We start from the raw sequence: 13990 nt of genomic DNA on the forward strand, positions 1-13990 counted from the left end.
TTTGTTTGTTTTGCCAATCATATTATTATGCATTATTATTATTATTTCCAGAAAAACTTCTGTATCTAAACAAAAATTTATGCTATTAATATATTCATAACAGAATTATAACAATCACTTAGGTACAACTGTAAAATTATAGTGCATTGTGAATCTCTGTAGCAACAAACCTCACAGGCGCTGCAGTTAAGACATGTACTATTTGAGCAGCATGTGCGCAATTGCATTTCACAACTTCATGGATAGCACAAAATGGTTGTGTTATGTTGCTGCTAATATGGGGAGGGAGCCCTTGAAGATACTTTGTAGATTCCAAAATAGCACTTGCAGGTGCCTAATAGGATTTGGAGATGCAAAAGCAAAATAAATGTTAAGGGGTTTAAATAATCTGAACGTAAAACTTAACCTGGACTGCAGTATCTGTTGGCCTTGTGTTAAGAATTTTTAGGGCACCATGGAAGAAATTGACATCCAAATCAAAGAGTCTGTCAAATAAAAAAACAAACAAACCAGCATTGCCTTATAATAATAATAATAATAATAATAATAATAATAATAATAATAATGTTGCCTTAGAAAGTGTGAAGGCTTCCTAGCTGCGCTCTTGAGGTATTCATAGGCACGGCTGTGGTGCTGGGAGCCTTTTTTCTTAATCTCAGAATTGGTGACTAATGGTGGCTGTTATATTAGCTGCCCACCCAATGCACATCTGGTGAAGTGGGCTCACCCACTGAGGTTTAAGGAATGATAAATATATTTAAGATGCTGCAAGACCCTTCTTTGTTTTTGGCGCACCATGCTTACCCCCTGGGAAGTCACAATCTCAGCACTGTTGGAACCATGAGCAGAAGATGTTTTTGCCATCTAATGTAGGCAGCAGGGTGTGGCGGATAAGGAGTTAAAAGGACTACTGGAGCTCATTCACCCCAACTCTACTCCAGCTGAGAGTTTCTGAAATTACATCCTCTGCTGGCAGTAGGTGGTGGTTGCTCCTTGGCACCATCTGGCAGTGTCAAATTAATCGCACATTCGCTCATTCACTTGCAACGCCTCTCACTGTGCAGTTAAAAACTTACCAACCTTGGCACTCTTTCCTGCTTCCCTCATGGTATGCTACAACATGAGCACAGTCAGTCTAAATGATAGTTTTGAGGCACAAGCAGACATGCTTTTAAGAAGCACAGTAGTGGCTAAATTGCCCCTCCCCTCCATGTTTTCGGAATGCATTGAGATCAGGGATTTGTTGGCCTCCTCACTGTGTATAGAAGGCACATCCAGCTGTACAGGTTTATTCAGTGCAAGGTTGCTCGCTCGTTGTTATTCCATCCCATGTTTCCTTAGCCGTTGAGTTCTCCTGTTCAGATAGCTGTGGGATCTCCCAGTTCAGATATTGCTGCCTTTATGTGACAAGAAGAGCTGGATGGGAGTGCGCAAGGTCACAGATATTGCTGCACACAGTGAGGAGGGAGTATATTTTATTTAAACTGCTTTATAGCCTGTTGTTTTACAGTATAGTCTACAAGGTGGCAAGCATATATATAAAATGCAACTCAGATCAATAAAAGACCATGTGGAAACACCATTAAGGTGACTATACCAAAATAAACAGCTATTATTATTATTATTATTAAATTTATATACAGTAAGGCTGCAAATTTAACTTGTACACATTCAGCTTTGTGCATGTTGCAAAAAAAAATAAAAATGGAAATAAGGTGGGTTTCCAGGACAATTGACTTTGACCATCCCACCTGCTGGGAAGTTTTTAATGTTTGATGTTTTAGTATGTTCTGATGTATGCTGTGAGCCGCCCAGAGTGGCTGGGGAAACTCAGCCAGATGGGCCGGTATAAATAATAAAATTATTATTATTATTATTATTATTATTATTATTATTATTATTATTATTATTATTAGACTATACATGGTTTTGGCTTTAGATGTGATCCCTGGAACATAACACTCGCATAAGTTGCATACTTACATGCCCAAATGGCTTCTAAGCCATTTTATAATATAAGCAGAAGGACCCTCAAGCTGTCTCTCATTAAAATTAATTTGTTATAAATGTTTTAATGTGCCTCTGCAGTCAACAAAGTGGTAGCAGGATGGAGGGGTAAAGGAATGTCTCTAGGAAGGTTTATCACAGCCTAGGTACTGTCACTGAAATGGCCCTTCCTTGTTACCCATCTGACCTCCCAAGAGTGGAGTATAGGATGATTATTCCAGCGAACAAGTCAAATATGTTGACCATATAACACCAGCCTTCTGAATCCTACCCAGAAGTGCACTGGCAGCTAATGAAGATGTTTTTAGTTTCCAGACCATTTTATAAAACAGTACAGTGAGGTTGCTGCCCTAATGTCCCTAGGCAGGGAGTTCCAAAGCGTAGGTCCTGCCACCCTGAGAGACAGTGGAGAACAAATATTATATGATACTGGTTAAAAGTGCAAGTTCTGTACAGTCTGCACAAACTGCAGTTTCCAGACCAACCATAGGGAAACTTGGGCGCATTCTATTTAGTTAGTAATAGCCATTTAAGAAATTGATAGGAAGCTGTTTTTTCCCCATCCACCTATCTTCTAATCCAGTTTTAGCAATGCTAAAGAAGGGGTTTCTTTTATGATTGCTGGGTGTGCATGTTCATAGTGGCACTTCCCTATTCCAGACTTCTCTGGAAGAGCACATGGTTTGCCTGGACAAGACCCTACAGTCAGTGCCCTCAACTTCCCAGAGAAGTGTTGCCCGTTGAAAGAGGTAGTGTTAGGCTAGACCGACCAACGGTCTTACTCTGTCTAAGGCAGGTACACAAGCTCATCTTTCTGTATATTTCTGACTTTCTCAACTCTCTTGACCTGTAGGACGTTTAACCCTGCAGATTATACGGAGTCTTCTGCTACAGATGGCTTTGGAACAAAAGAATCTTGGGAGTCTGGGCAGAATGAGGCAGATGATGGAACAGGTGAGGCAACACCACCGAAGGTTTGAGAATTACAAATGTGCCAGAGTTAACATTAGCAAAAATATTACTATTATTATTCATAATGATAATGACCTGTGCTTCACCTGGGTTACAACATTAAAACACAACATTGTAGTGAGCGCATGTGCATGTCCTCACAGGATATAGATAAGAGGTTTGGGCTTCCAAAACTGAAGGCAGGGAAGTGCCTTCGAATATTGTTGCAATTGTGTTGCTGATTCTGATCTTTTATCTTAAAAAGGAGTCTTTCTGTGGCCACCTTTGTACTACAGTGGCAGAGGAAGGGATTGGGACCACCTCAGTAAGAGAATTCTGGGGGTTTGTGTGTGTGTGTAAAAGAAGCTCCTTAGATTTTGTGTTTGCTACACACCCTCCCCTTCCACAGTGTTGGATTGGGCTTGGCTCCTGTAGTCACACTGGGCTTCAGAGGTGCCCCAGTGCAATGGCAACCTCCCAGCTCCCAACTGATTTCAAAGTCTCAGTGCAAGTCATTATGAAGAAAGAAGATGGTCTGTGCTCTTTTTCTAAGATGTTGGCAACAGGTGGGACCTAGATGTGACAAAAGACATAGGCAATCTGGCCTATGTTGCTCTTGAGTTTTCCTTAAACGCAACAGTGGGGTTTTCAAAATACAGTGGTACCTCGGGTTAGGAACTTAATTCGTTCTGGAGGTCTATTCTTAACCTGAAACTGTTCTTAACCTGAAGCACCACTTTAGCTAATGGAACCTCCTGCTGCCATTGCACGATTTCTGTTCTCATCCTGAAGCAAAGTTCTTAACCCGAGGTAATATTTCTGTGTTAGCGGTGTCTATAACCTGAGGCGTATGTAATCTGAAGCATTTGTAACCTGAGGTACCACTGTAAATTGTAGGGAAAAAACGTTATGCTCCCTAATCTTTACTCTGCCAGCCTTCATCTCTATCCTAAAACACTGCGCCATTGATGACAGCACCAGCAGATGGATGCCCTGAGCATTGGGAGACAGTTGTGGGCTTGTTTTGAGCTATTTCAGAAAATAATAATTCTGTTGAATTTAGACAGTGTTAATGGAGGATTCATTAGGTTGGCTGAAAGCTATCATAATAAGTATGGTAATTAATACCTTGCAAGTTTTACCCTAAACTTCTATTTCTTTTCACATGGGTTTCCAGTTAGGGGTGGATCTCTCAAAGGGGATGTATGGCACCAGGAATTGTGGGTTGATTGTTTGTCTTTTCTCTCTTTTATTGCCATAGGAGCATGGAAGAACACAATAGAAGAATGGACTGCTGAAGACTGGAATGAAGATGTAAGTCTGTAATTATTGGGTAGGCAGGAACACTGAATTCATTCTCTGATCAGCCAGTGCCACATCCTTCTGAATGAGCTACCTAGAACATTTTGCTAGTTTTTGGGACACCTTGTCTTGAACGTTGCCTGAACTTTAACTAATTTTAATCCCGATATATTGTTCAAATGTCTCTTTTCAAAAGAACCTTTGCTGCAGCAGGGCTGGCCAAATCTCATCTAAGCTGCGTTGTAAAGATTCTTTGGAAAGAAATCTTTGAACAGTATCCCAAGTTCAGTGTGAGTCTTTATGGTAAAAGCAGGACTACACAAATTCTCTCATTAGTTCTGTTGACTGAGCTACTTCAAAGGCAAGTGTGGGATATAAACTGAGCAAATAAATTAAATGTGAGAAAAACATTTCCCAGTTTGCTCCTCCACGTCCACTCTACTTCTTCCTTCATGGAAAGTACACAAGTACTGTGTGAAAGGGGCACTTATCCCTTGATCATCCTTGGTAACTGATATTCTTAGGTAGTTTGGGGCTGGGCAAAAGCTTTTCGGTTCAAATACTCTGTGAATTTGATGAATGATGGACACATTTAAATATGCAGCCTACCCCCGAGTTTGCTTCTGAACAGATGTTTCTTGCTAAGAGGGGCTCAGTGTGGCAATGAGACTCTTGCAAAACAACCACAATTCATCATCTGTTTGTTTCGAGGAACTTGCCAAAGTGCCAGTGAGAGATTTTTGTTGTTGTTGTTTGCTTTTGTGCCATGATTGGGCTCGCCCAGAAGCAGATTAAATTGCTTCCCAGAAGCCTTATTGGATTCTGTGTAACAAAAAACTTTTCAGCTGCTGGGAACATCATGTGATCTGATAAATGCCACCGTCCTCAGGCTCTCTGAGCCATCACCCGTTTGAAAATGATTCCCAGTCTGTAGCATCATTTCTGGCCACAAGGACAGTGCAGTCTGTAGACTGATAAGGCAGCTGATCTTGCTGAGAAGAGACTCTTCTGCCTTTTACTGCTTTTGAAGGGGTTGGAGCTTGCTTGACACGACCCAGGATTTATCCCAAGAGACCACTGACCCACCTATAGGTTAACCTGAGCTTCAGAAAAAATAAGATCCTCACGGGAAGCGTCCTTTGTCCTTCTAGGCTATCATTAAGTAAGGCACTTTCAGTCTTGGGAGTGAGTGGGATCTGTTGGATCCTGAGCTGGCCCCACTGCTGTTTTGTGATGGCATTGGCCTGATTGCTCCAGGCCATTCTGCCTCTCACATCCCTGCCTTCTCCTTGGCCAGCATGTGCCTTTGGTTCCTGTTATGTATTGGCCACTTAACAGTAGTCTGTAAACCCTCTTCACTGAGAGACTCTTCTGCTGTAACTTCCCTCGATTCTTTAATGTGTTTATATGCACCCCTTCTTCCCAGGAGCTCAGAGCAGTTTGGCAATGGCACCAGACAATCTCCACCTATATATACTGTAAAAGGTAAAGGGACCCCTGACCATTAGGTCCAGTCGTGGCTGACTCTGGGGTTGCGGTGCTCATCTCGCTTTATTGGCCGAGGGAGCCGGCGTCCAGCTTCCGGGTCATGTGGCCAGCATGACTAATCCGCTTCTGGTGAACCAGAGCACCGCACGGAAATGCCGTTTACCTTCCCGCCAGAGCAGTACCTACTTATCTACTTGCACTTGATGTGCTTTCGAACTGCTAGCTTGGCAGGAGCTGGGACAGAGCAATGGGAGCTCACCCCATCGCTGGGATTTGTACCTCCGACCTTCTGATCAGCAAGCCCTAGGCTCTGCGGTTTAGACCACAGCGCCACCCTCGTCTGTATATGTGTGTGTGTGTGTGTGTACACACACACACACACACACACACACACACACACACTGAGGGGAGGCCAATTTCCTATCAGGCTTGAGAACCCCTTTTTTTGTATCAGTTTCCTTCCTGAAATCCGTTTGTACGGGACATAGTTCTGAGGCAAGCAAATTGGCTAGATGGAACACTTCGTCTTGCTCAGCATGTCTCTTCTTGTCTTTCTCGTGAATATTGTCTCCTGAAAAAGAATTGTGTGTTTAATGTGGCTAAAATTCAATTTCTTTCTCTCTCCACCCCCATGTCTCAGCTTTCAGAAACAAAGGTCTTCACTGCTTCATCTGTCCCAGTAGAGAACCACGTTGCTGCTGGCCAAAGGTATACCTTTCCCTGCTCTCTCTCTGTTCCACATCTAGATGAGCCATTCACACAAACTAGTTCCTGCCATGTTTGTGCTTTGAAGTGCAGTAGGTCACCGTGCGCATCAGTGAAATGGTGCATATTTGAAATCCCATTGAAAAAGCCTGCAAACACCCCATTTAGCCCTCACCCCACCTCTGCCCCATCTCGCTCTGCCCCATTTTGTGACGTTTTCAGGTTACCTCTGTGTTTGGCATGTATGTGCAATCACACATACATTGAATATGCATAAATCGGGGGTTGCGTGCATTGGATGTTCTAAACTTTTAGCTTAAGTCAGATAAGTTTTATCTCAGATGATGGAATAGTTGACTTACAATCAGTTTGGTCTTTTAAGAAATTGAATCTCTTTGTTGTGGTGGTGGTGGGGTGTGTGTGTGTGTGTGTGTGTGTGTGTGAGAGAGAGAGAGAGAGAGAGAGAGAGAGAGAGAGAGAGAGAGAGAGAGAGAGATATTACACCCACAAATAATGTGGGCTTGTGAATGTACACGGATGCAACACAGATGAGAAACCACCACTTTCAGTTTGTATCTGAAAAAATGAAGGTGGAATCCGGTGTCAAGAGTGTGAACCATTTCTTGCTCCTCGTGTATGTTATTTATTTGCGCTGGCTTCAACTCTTCTTTCAGTTTTTCTGGCCATCCATCCATTATCCTCCTTTTTGCTGCCTCCTGGAGCTCATTTATGACTATTTCTAAATTCTCTGAAAAGCCGGATTATGGAAGAACAGTACACCATGCGAAGAAGCTGGCCAATTACTTGATTGTGCTGTGTTTGAGATTTTTTTGTGAAGTGTAATCCAGCTTCCCCCCCCAAAGATTTGACTAATTTAAGATTTCATATTTCAAATTAAGATAATGATTGAAGTGGTGCCAGTATCTGGTGATTTGTCAGCAGTCAGGTCTGTAAATATGACTTGCAACTTAAGAGTAATTTACATGCTCAGAATATCCAGATTGAGATCTGCCTCTGTCCTCTTTCTCTGACAGGGCATTCATTGTTAAAACAAATCGCCTCCCTTGCATTCAGGTTTTGGGTGTCTCTCAGGCAAGATAAAGTGAAACCATTTAGGAGTAACTTCTTACCACAGGCAACAGTATAACATCAGAAAATGACCTAATCTATTTGGATGCTGTCAATAAGAATGTTGGACAAATACTTGTCAGGGGTGCCTCAGGTGTACAATACCCTAACTTGCAGCATTGAGTAGGGGTGACCAGAACTACTTTAAGTCAAAGTATGGTTTCCTCACATCTGTGCCTCCTTTGCGTCTTGACCATGGGTAGGTAAACTAAGGCCTGGGGGCCAGATCTGGCCCAATTGCCTTCTCAGTCCAGCCTGCAGACTGTCCAGGAATCAGCATGTTTTTACATGAGTAGAATGTGTCCTTTTATTTAAAATGCATCTCTGGGTTATTTGTGGGGCATAGGAATTCGTTCATCCCGTCCCCCCACTGAGGGACAGTGGACCGACCCCCTGCTGAAAAAGTTTGCTGATCCCTGGTCTTCACATCCTGTCTTGTAGCATCGACCTGGTGACGCTGCTTCAGAAGTCTGTAACGTCTGGCCAAGAAACTGAGGCAAACTCCTTCGAGACTCCTCAGCAGCAAGGCTTTGGGCAGGCTTTGGTCTTCACAAATTCCCAACACGATTCTCAGATGGCCTTGGGAGCAAGCAACACAAGCACTGTGAACTCCTATTCTCCGCAGAGTCTGGTAATGTTGCCCTGGATGCTATTTAAAAATGCCAGGCAGTTCTGTGCCCTGAATAATGTTTGCCGTCTTGCTTACTTATTTTCAAAAGTGAAGTTAGATTGCCATGACATGGCATGTGAGCCTGTTTTTGCAAAGGATAACCTTAGTGTTTCCAGCCTCGCTTGGGGAGCCCCATCTTTGGTATACTGACTTGTTCCCTGTCAGTGGCTGAAGTGACCTACTTGTATTGATTCTTGAAAGTACAGCAGAGGATACTCTGTGCATATTAATTAAAATAAAGCAGTTTTGCTCGTGAAATTGAGAGCACTTCCAGGCTGGAGGACTGTGATGCATTCTTTCCAAGCACATATCTGACTGCTGCATGTGGAAATGAAAACTTTCTGAGTCTTCTAGCTCTGCGAAAATTGCTTTGCTAGTACAGGCAGGTATCGTTCTCCAAACAAAGAGTGTTTCACTATATCTGGCACAGCTTCATCCTTCCCTCCCCCTAAAACTATCCCATAGGCATGAATTTATAAATTTGTTTGTATTCATTTTCTACTTTCTATGTCATATTTACTACTACAATGATTCCTATGGGAGTGTACAGAGTAATGAAAGCAAAAAAGGAGATTTCTCCTCCAGGGTGTTATATTGACAGAGAAGAAGGAAGGGAGAAAGGTCACAGGGTTCTATGCTCAAGAACAGTTGCATGTGCTTAAGCTTAGTTTCTATACAGCAGAGATTGGGATCCTATAGCATGTGGGCCAATCGCGGTCGGCTGGAGGTTCTGTTTGGCCTGAACCATGTCCATATGTCCATGCCCTGAAGATACCAGGCAACATCAGCTGATGGTCAGGGTTGAGTCCTGCTGGGTGCTCCTTTGCCAGGGCATTCCCTGTAGGGAACGTGTTGGTGAAGCAGACTTGTCTCCCACACCTCCACAAGTCAACTTTGGCAGTTGGGTGGGACTGCCCTCCTATCACTCAGCTGATGTCATGATTTACAGGTGGGCTACCCCACCTGCCAAAGTTGGCCCTCTGCAGGGTTGATAATGATCTGGCCTGCAAGGCCAAAAATGTTCTCATCCCCTGATGTAGAAGGTGAGCACTAAAGATATCAGAGATTCCCACAGACATTTGTGTTTTTAATAACTGACTGTGTATAATGTATTTGTATTATTCTGTAATATATTATAAAACATGAATTGCTGTGTATTAAGTCTAGTGAACCTTGGTGTGTTTTTCTTCTCCCCATTCTGATTAGTCTTCAGTCCTCTGTTCAGGGTTTGGAGAGCTTGGATCTTCAAAGCTGGCCAATTCCACTGGATCTCAGATTTTAGACCAGTTGAAATCTCCAGGCTTGGGCCAGTTCCCGTCGCAAGGTTCTCTCAGTACAAACTCCCCCATTTCCACAACCACAACATCATCCTGGGATGTAAAACCGTCAGTTTCACAGCCTTCTATCCTCAGTCAGTTTGGTAAGTGTTCATTAACCCCTTTGATTAAAGCGGGGGGTGGGACCAGCAGCAACTTCATTGCTGTGTAGTAAAACCTGCTGACCAACTAGCAGTTCCTGGAGCAAGGGATGATGTAATTGTTCAATTTCTCCCCCTTGGTCTTGGTGCTTAGACTTCAAATCCCAGCCTGAACCATCCCCAGTTCTGAGTCAGCTGACGCAGCGGCAGCAACAACAGCAGACACTGGCAGCCCCCGCCCCACCTCCTGGATTGGAATCCTTCACCCCACAGAAAGCCCGGGAGCCATCACCGGTTGACAGCTCAATGGCTGCCAGCAAAATGCTGCACCTCCCCAGCCTCTCTGCAGATAGCCAGGTGGCGCCTTCCCAGCAAACGCAGCAGAAACAGATCAAGCCGCCAAAACGGAGGATACCCCCAGCTTCAAAGGTGGGTAAAGCTGCCGAGCTCAAGCACTGGCAGTATATTGCCCTTGCTAGACATAGGCGAAGGCCGTCAACTCATGAAAGAGCTTCACTCAATTTGTTGTTGTCATTTAGTCGTTTAGTCGTGTCCGACTCTTCGTGACCCCCTGGACCAGAGCACGCCAGGCACTCCTGTCTCCCACTGCCTCCCGCAGTTTGGTGAAACTCATGTTGGTAGCTTTGAGAACACTGTCCCACCATCTCGTCCTCTGTCGTCCCCTTCTCCTTGTGCCCTCCATCTTTCCCAACATCAGTATTATTCTAGCTTTTGGTGTTAAATTGCACCACATTGTTTTTCTGGTTGTAGGGATTTGTGGGGGATACGTTTAATTGCATTTGGAAATCTGTTTTATGAGCGGGATATTCACGCCTTAAATAGAAATAAAGTAAATATATTGTACAAAGCAGCATCTGTGCGGCAGAAATTATTCATTCTGGTGCCAAATCAACAGATTACCAACATGTTCCTTAATTTTCAGATCCCTTCCTCTGCTGTGGAGATGCCTGGATCCACAGACGTATCAGGGTTAAATGTGCAGTTTGGCGCTCTTGAGTTTGGGTTGGAGCCTTCTCTCTCGGAGTTTGGAACTGCTTCAAGCTACGAGAACACCAGCCAGGCACCCAACAACATCCTGTACCCAAAGCCCATAAAGTACGCACACTCTTCCGCTTCTGTCCTCTGGTCTGCTGGTCACCAAGCTGGATTTTGTGTTAGGGAAGATGTCTGAAGATAAAGGTGTTTTGTTCTAGGGACTCTGTGGCACAACCCTCCCGGGGCTGAAACAGATCTACTTGTAAATAAGAGAATCCTGGATGTAGGGTTCTAAATGTAAAGAGGCTTATTACATGCTGGCTGCAAAGACCTGCATTGAAAATCAGGCTGGAAGTGGAAATGGATGCTGCGAATGCCTTAGCTTTCCTATGAACTCCCTAATTATGTAAACTCTCACAGCTGTCTGTAGTACAATACAAAATAATAATAATTTATTTCTTATACCCAGTGCATCGGACTGGGTTGCCCCAGCCGCTCTGGGTGGTTTGGCTTTCCATTTATTCCTTGGCAGCATTGGGCTTGGGTCTTAAAGTGCTACATGAGAAAACTTGAGATGGGAGTAAGAGCTCAGGAAGGGACAGGCTCTTTATTGAAATAAGCCTCAATAGCAACAACAAAAAAAGCATCCTTTTCATCCATGAGCGTTGCAAAGGATTTGGGCTAGAGATGAGGAATTAGCTGACCTGAGGTCCAGGTTTATACCCCTAGTTCAAATTTTCTGACTGCCAAACAAAGCAGTGCCATAAAGGATATTGCACAGGAAGAAGAACACAAGTCATAATATGAAGAAAGTGCATCACACCTTGTGTGCCCTGGCTCTGTGCCGCTACAAGCATTGACAGTTTTGTCGCTCAGAGATGATCATCTTAAGTACTGACAAGAGTACTGTGCAAGAGCATTTTGTAGCGTAGGGTTACAGTGATAAAGCAGATTCGTACAGCTGTGGCCTTGTGAGCCTACTGAGTAAAATGACAACTGAGTTTGTGAAGTAGGGAAGTTGTCCTTGTGGTGCACATAGGAGTCCTGCTGGATTAGGCAAAAAATCCAGCTAGCCAGATGCACACAAAGCGGGGCCTGGCAGTATCTCTTCCCCTTTTCTGTCCCCAGCATCTCAGGCTGCCTTTAACAAATGAAGGCTTTGTTTAATTAACCTGGCTAATAGCCTCAGAATACAGCTATTTTCTGTGAATTATCTAGCGATTCTTTAAGGCCACAATAGTGGTCATCATCATGTCTGGTGGCAGTGAGTTCCATTAGTTAAGTCTTCACAGTGGCTTAAGTTTGCCTTGGTTGTATATATTATAATTGCTGGTCCTCAGTCTCTCTAATTCTCAGTCATTTTTGTGTCCTTCCTGGGAGGCCTGGGTGGAACCTACAAAGCCCCTGAAAGGGCCACATGTGGATGTCTGCTACCTCCTCCCACATTCCATGTTAAGACTTGTACCAGGTGCAGACATGGATGTCTTGAAAAACAGCCTTTTTTCTCTCCCCTCCTTCCCCCGTGTTTTTTATTATCTAGTCTGATTATGAGGGTTTTTTGGGCTGGACAAACGCTTGCACACTAGTTTGCGACTTACTAATTGGCCTAATAAAGGCATTGGCCTGACAAGGTATTTGGATTTTTCCTAATGGGCCAAGAAAGCCACTATTTGGTTTTCTGTGTTTCCCTTTGGTAGCAAGCTCAGGCAGAACCAGCCCACCCATGTGGCAGGGTGAGGTGACTGCCTCAGGTGGCAAGATCCACTGTGGTAGCAGACCCCAATGTAGATCTTTATTCCCCTTTCTCCTGATGCAGGGGGAGTAGCATTTTGTGGTTCACCTAAGATGCCCAAATGTCTTGGGCCAGCCCTGAGCTCAGGACTGCCAAACTGGGTTTTAATGCTGCAAGAAGGGGAGGCAAAACATTTCCCCTCTTGACACCACTCACAACTATTATGCCTTCCCTTGGACTTCTCTTAAAAGCCAGGAGCAAAGTCTTTTTACCTGGAAACAGTGACGCAGAGCCATGGGAAACAAGTGGTGTCAATTTACTTCAAAGGTTGTCTCAAATTTGTGACTTCGCCCTTGTGGCAGGACTCCAAAACCTCATTTTAAAGGCCTCTTTGTTTTTGAGTTGTGTGAGCATCCAGCATAGGCCTTTCCTTATTTTAAGCTGTTGAAACTTGCATATCTGGTTCAAAGCAGCTTTCTTGAGAGCTGGTTAACTTGATGATGATATCGGAATCCATGTTAACCGTGATGTCAAATTACTTTTGTTTTTCCCAGCGATCCTTTGAATACCTCTTTGCCAATGTCCAATACAGTGCAGGAGCCCACCTATGCCACCCCTGCCATCACTTCTGCCAGCCTCAGCGGCTCCTCCCAGAGTGCTAGTCCCATAACAACCACGTCCTCCTTCGACCAGGTCTCTGTGCATAGCAGGATAACATACCAAAGTTCCGTGCCTCTATCAGAACCAATCTCAGCTGCTGTCACGGTGAGTAGGCTTTGCAAAGCATCCGTTGTGGAAATGTCACCATAGTGCAGCTTGCTTATGGAGGCCAGGCTTGAGATAAATGACCTAAGGCCTAATTCATCCATACTGCTCACAGTGTCTCAGGCTTAGCTTCAGATATCGTTGACTGAAATATTTTATTCTGTTTATTAGACTTTTGTCCTTCCCTTCTTCTCAAAGGAGCCCAAGGTGGCAAACAACAAAATGATGCATTGCAAAAGAACACATTTAAGAACAAACCATATTTTATCAGATTTATATCCCACCGTTGTTTACATCCCAGCTGGGCAGCATCTAGCAGCAACGCCATATTGATTGCTTTGTCTTTTCAAATGAAGCCACAATGTTTTGGAGTCGATGCAACCTGAAAGTCCTTGAGCAGTCAAAAGTGCTTTGCACATATGCTCAGTAATCTGCAACAACCCTGCAAAGCAGGCTGGCAGCATTATCAAACCAACGCTGAGAACCACAGTCTTTCTTGAAGACTGTCTGATGAGTTGGGGACTAGCATAACTGATTACAAAACTTCAAACAGTACCAGTGATCAGTTGGCAGGAACTGTTCAAACTGCAGAAGACTTAATAAGCTTAAGAGACAGTCACTGGTCATAGATGGGGATGTTTGGAAGTCTAGGTATGCTTGCTTGGACGCAGGCAGCGCTGTGGTCTAAACCTCTGAGCCTCTTGGGCTTGCTGATTAGAAGGTCAGCAGTTTGAATCCACACGATGGGGTGAGCTTCCTTTGCTTAGTCCCAGCTTCTGCCAACCTAGCAGTTTAAAAGCATATCAGTGCAAGTAGACAAATAGGTACC

The 13990-nt window shown here is 44.0% G+C and overlaps 1 protein-coding gene and 1 non-coding gene across 3 annotated transcripts in view; both read left to right on the top strand.

Moving 5' to 3' along the window:
• UBAP2 (ubiquitin associated protein 2) overlaps positions 1-13990 on the top strand; it is a 67988-nt gene that overhangs the window by 23620 nt on the left and 30378 nt on the right. For both annotated transcript variants that reach the window (XM_053408969.1, XM_053408971.1), the window contains exons 8-15: positions 2861-2961; positions 4220-4272; positions 6389-6456; positions 8023-8212; positions 9458-9671; positions 9823-10097; positions 10612-10784; positions 12951-13161. In XM_053408969.1, coding sequence (XP_053264944.1) covers positions 2861-2961; positions 4220-4272; positions 6389-6456; positions 8023-8212; positions 9458-9671; positions 9823-10097; positions 10612-10784; positions 12951-13161 — 1285 coding nt within the window. The remainder of the gene's footprint in view (positions 1-2860; positions 2962-4219; positions 4273-6388; positions 6457-8022; positions 8213-9457; positions 9672-9822; positions 10098-10611; positions 10785-12950; positions 13162-13990) is intronic.
• On the top strand, positions 8525-8607 carry LOC128423812 (small nucleolar RNA SNORD121A). The gene has a single exon (XR_008332873.1). It is a non-coding gene; the product is annotated as a small nucleolar RNA SNORD121A (small nucleolar RNA).

The sequence above is a fragment of the Podarcis raffonei genome, chromosome 11 (genome assembly GCF_027172205.1).
Source record: "Podarcis raffonei isolate rPodRaf1 chromosome 11, rPodRaf1.pri, whole genome shotgun sequence".
NCBI classification, from domain to species: domain Eukaryota; kingdom Metazoa; phylum Chordata; class Lepidosauria; order Squamata; family Lacertidae; genus Podarcis; species Podarcis raffonei.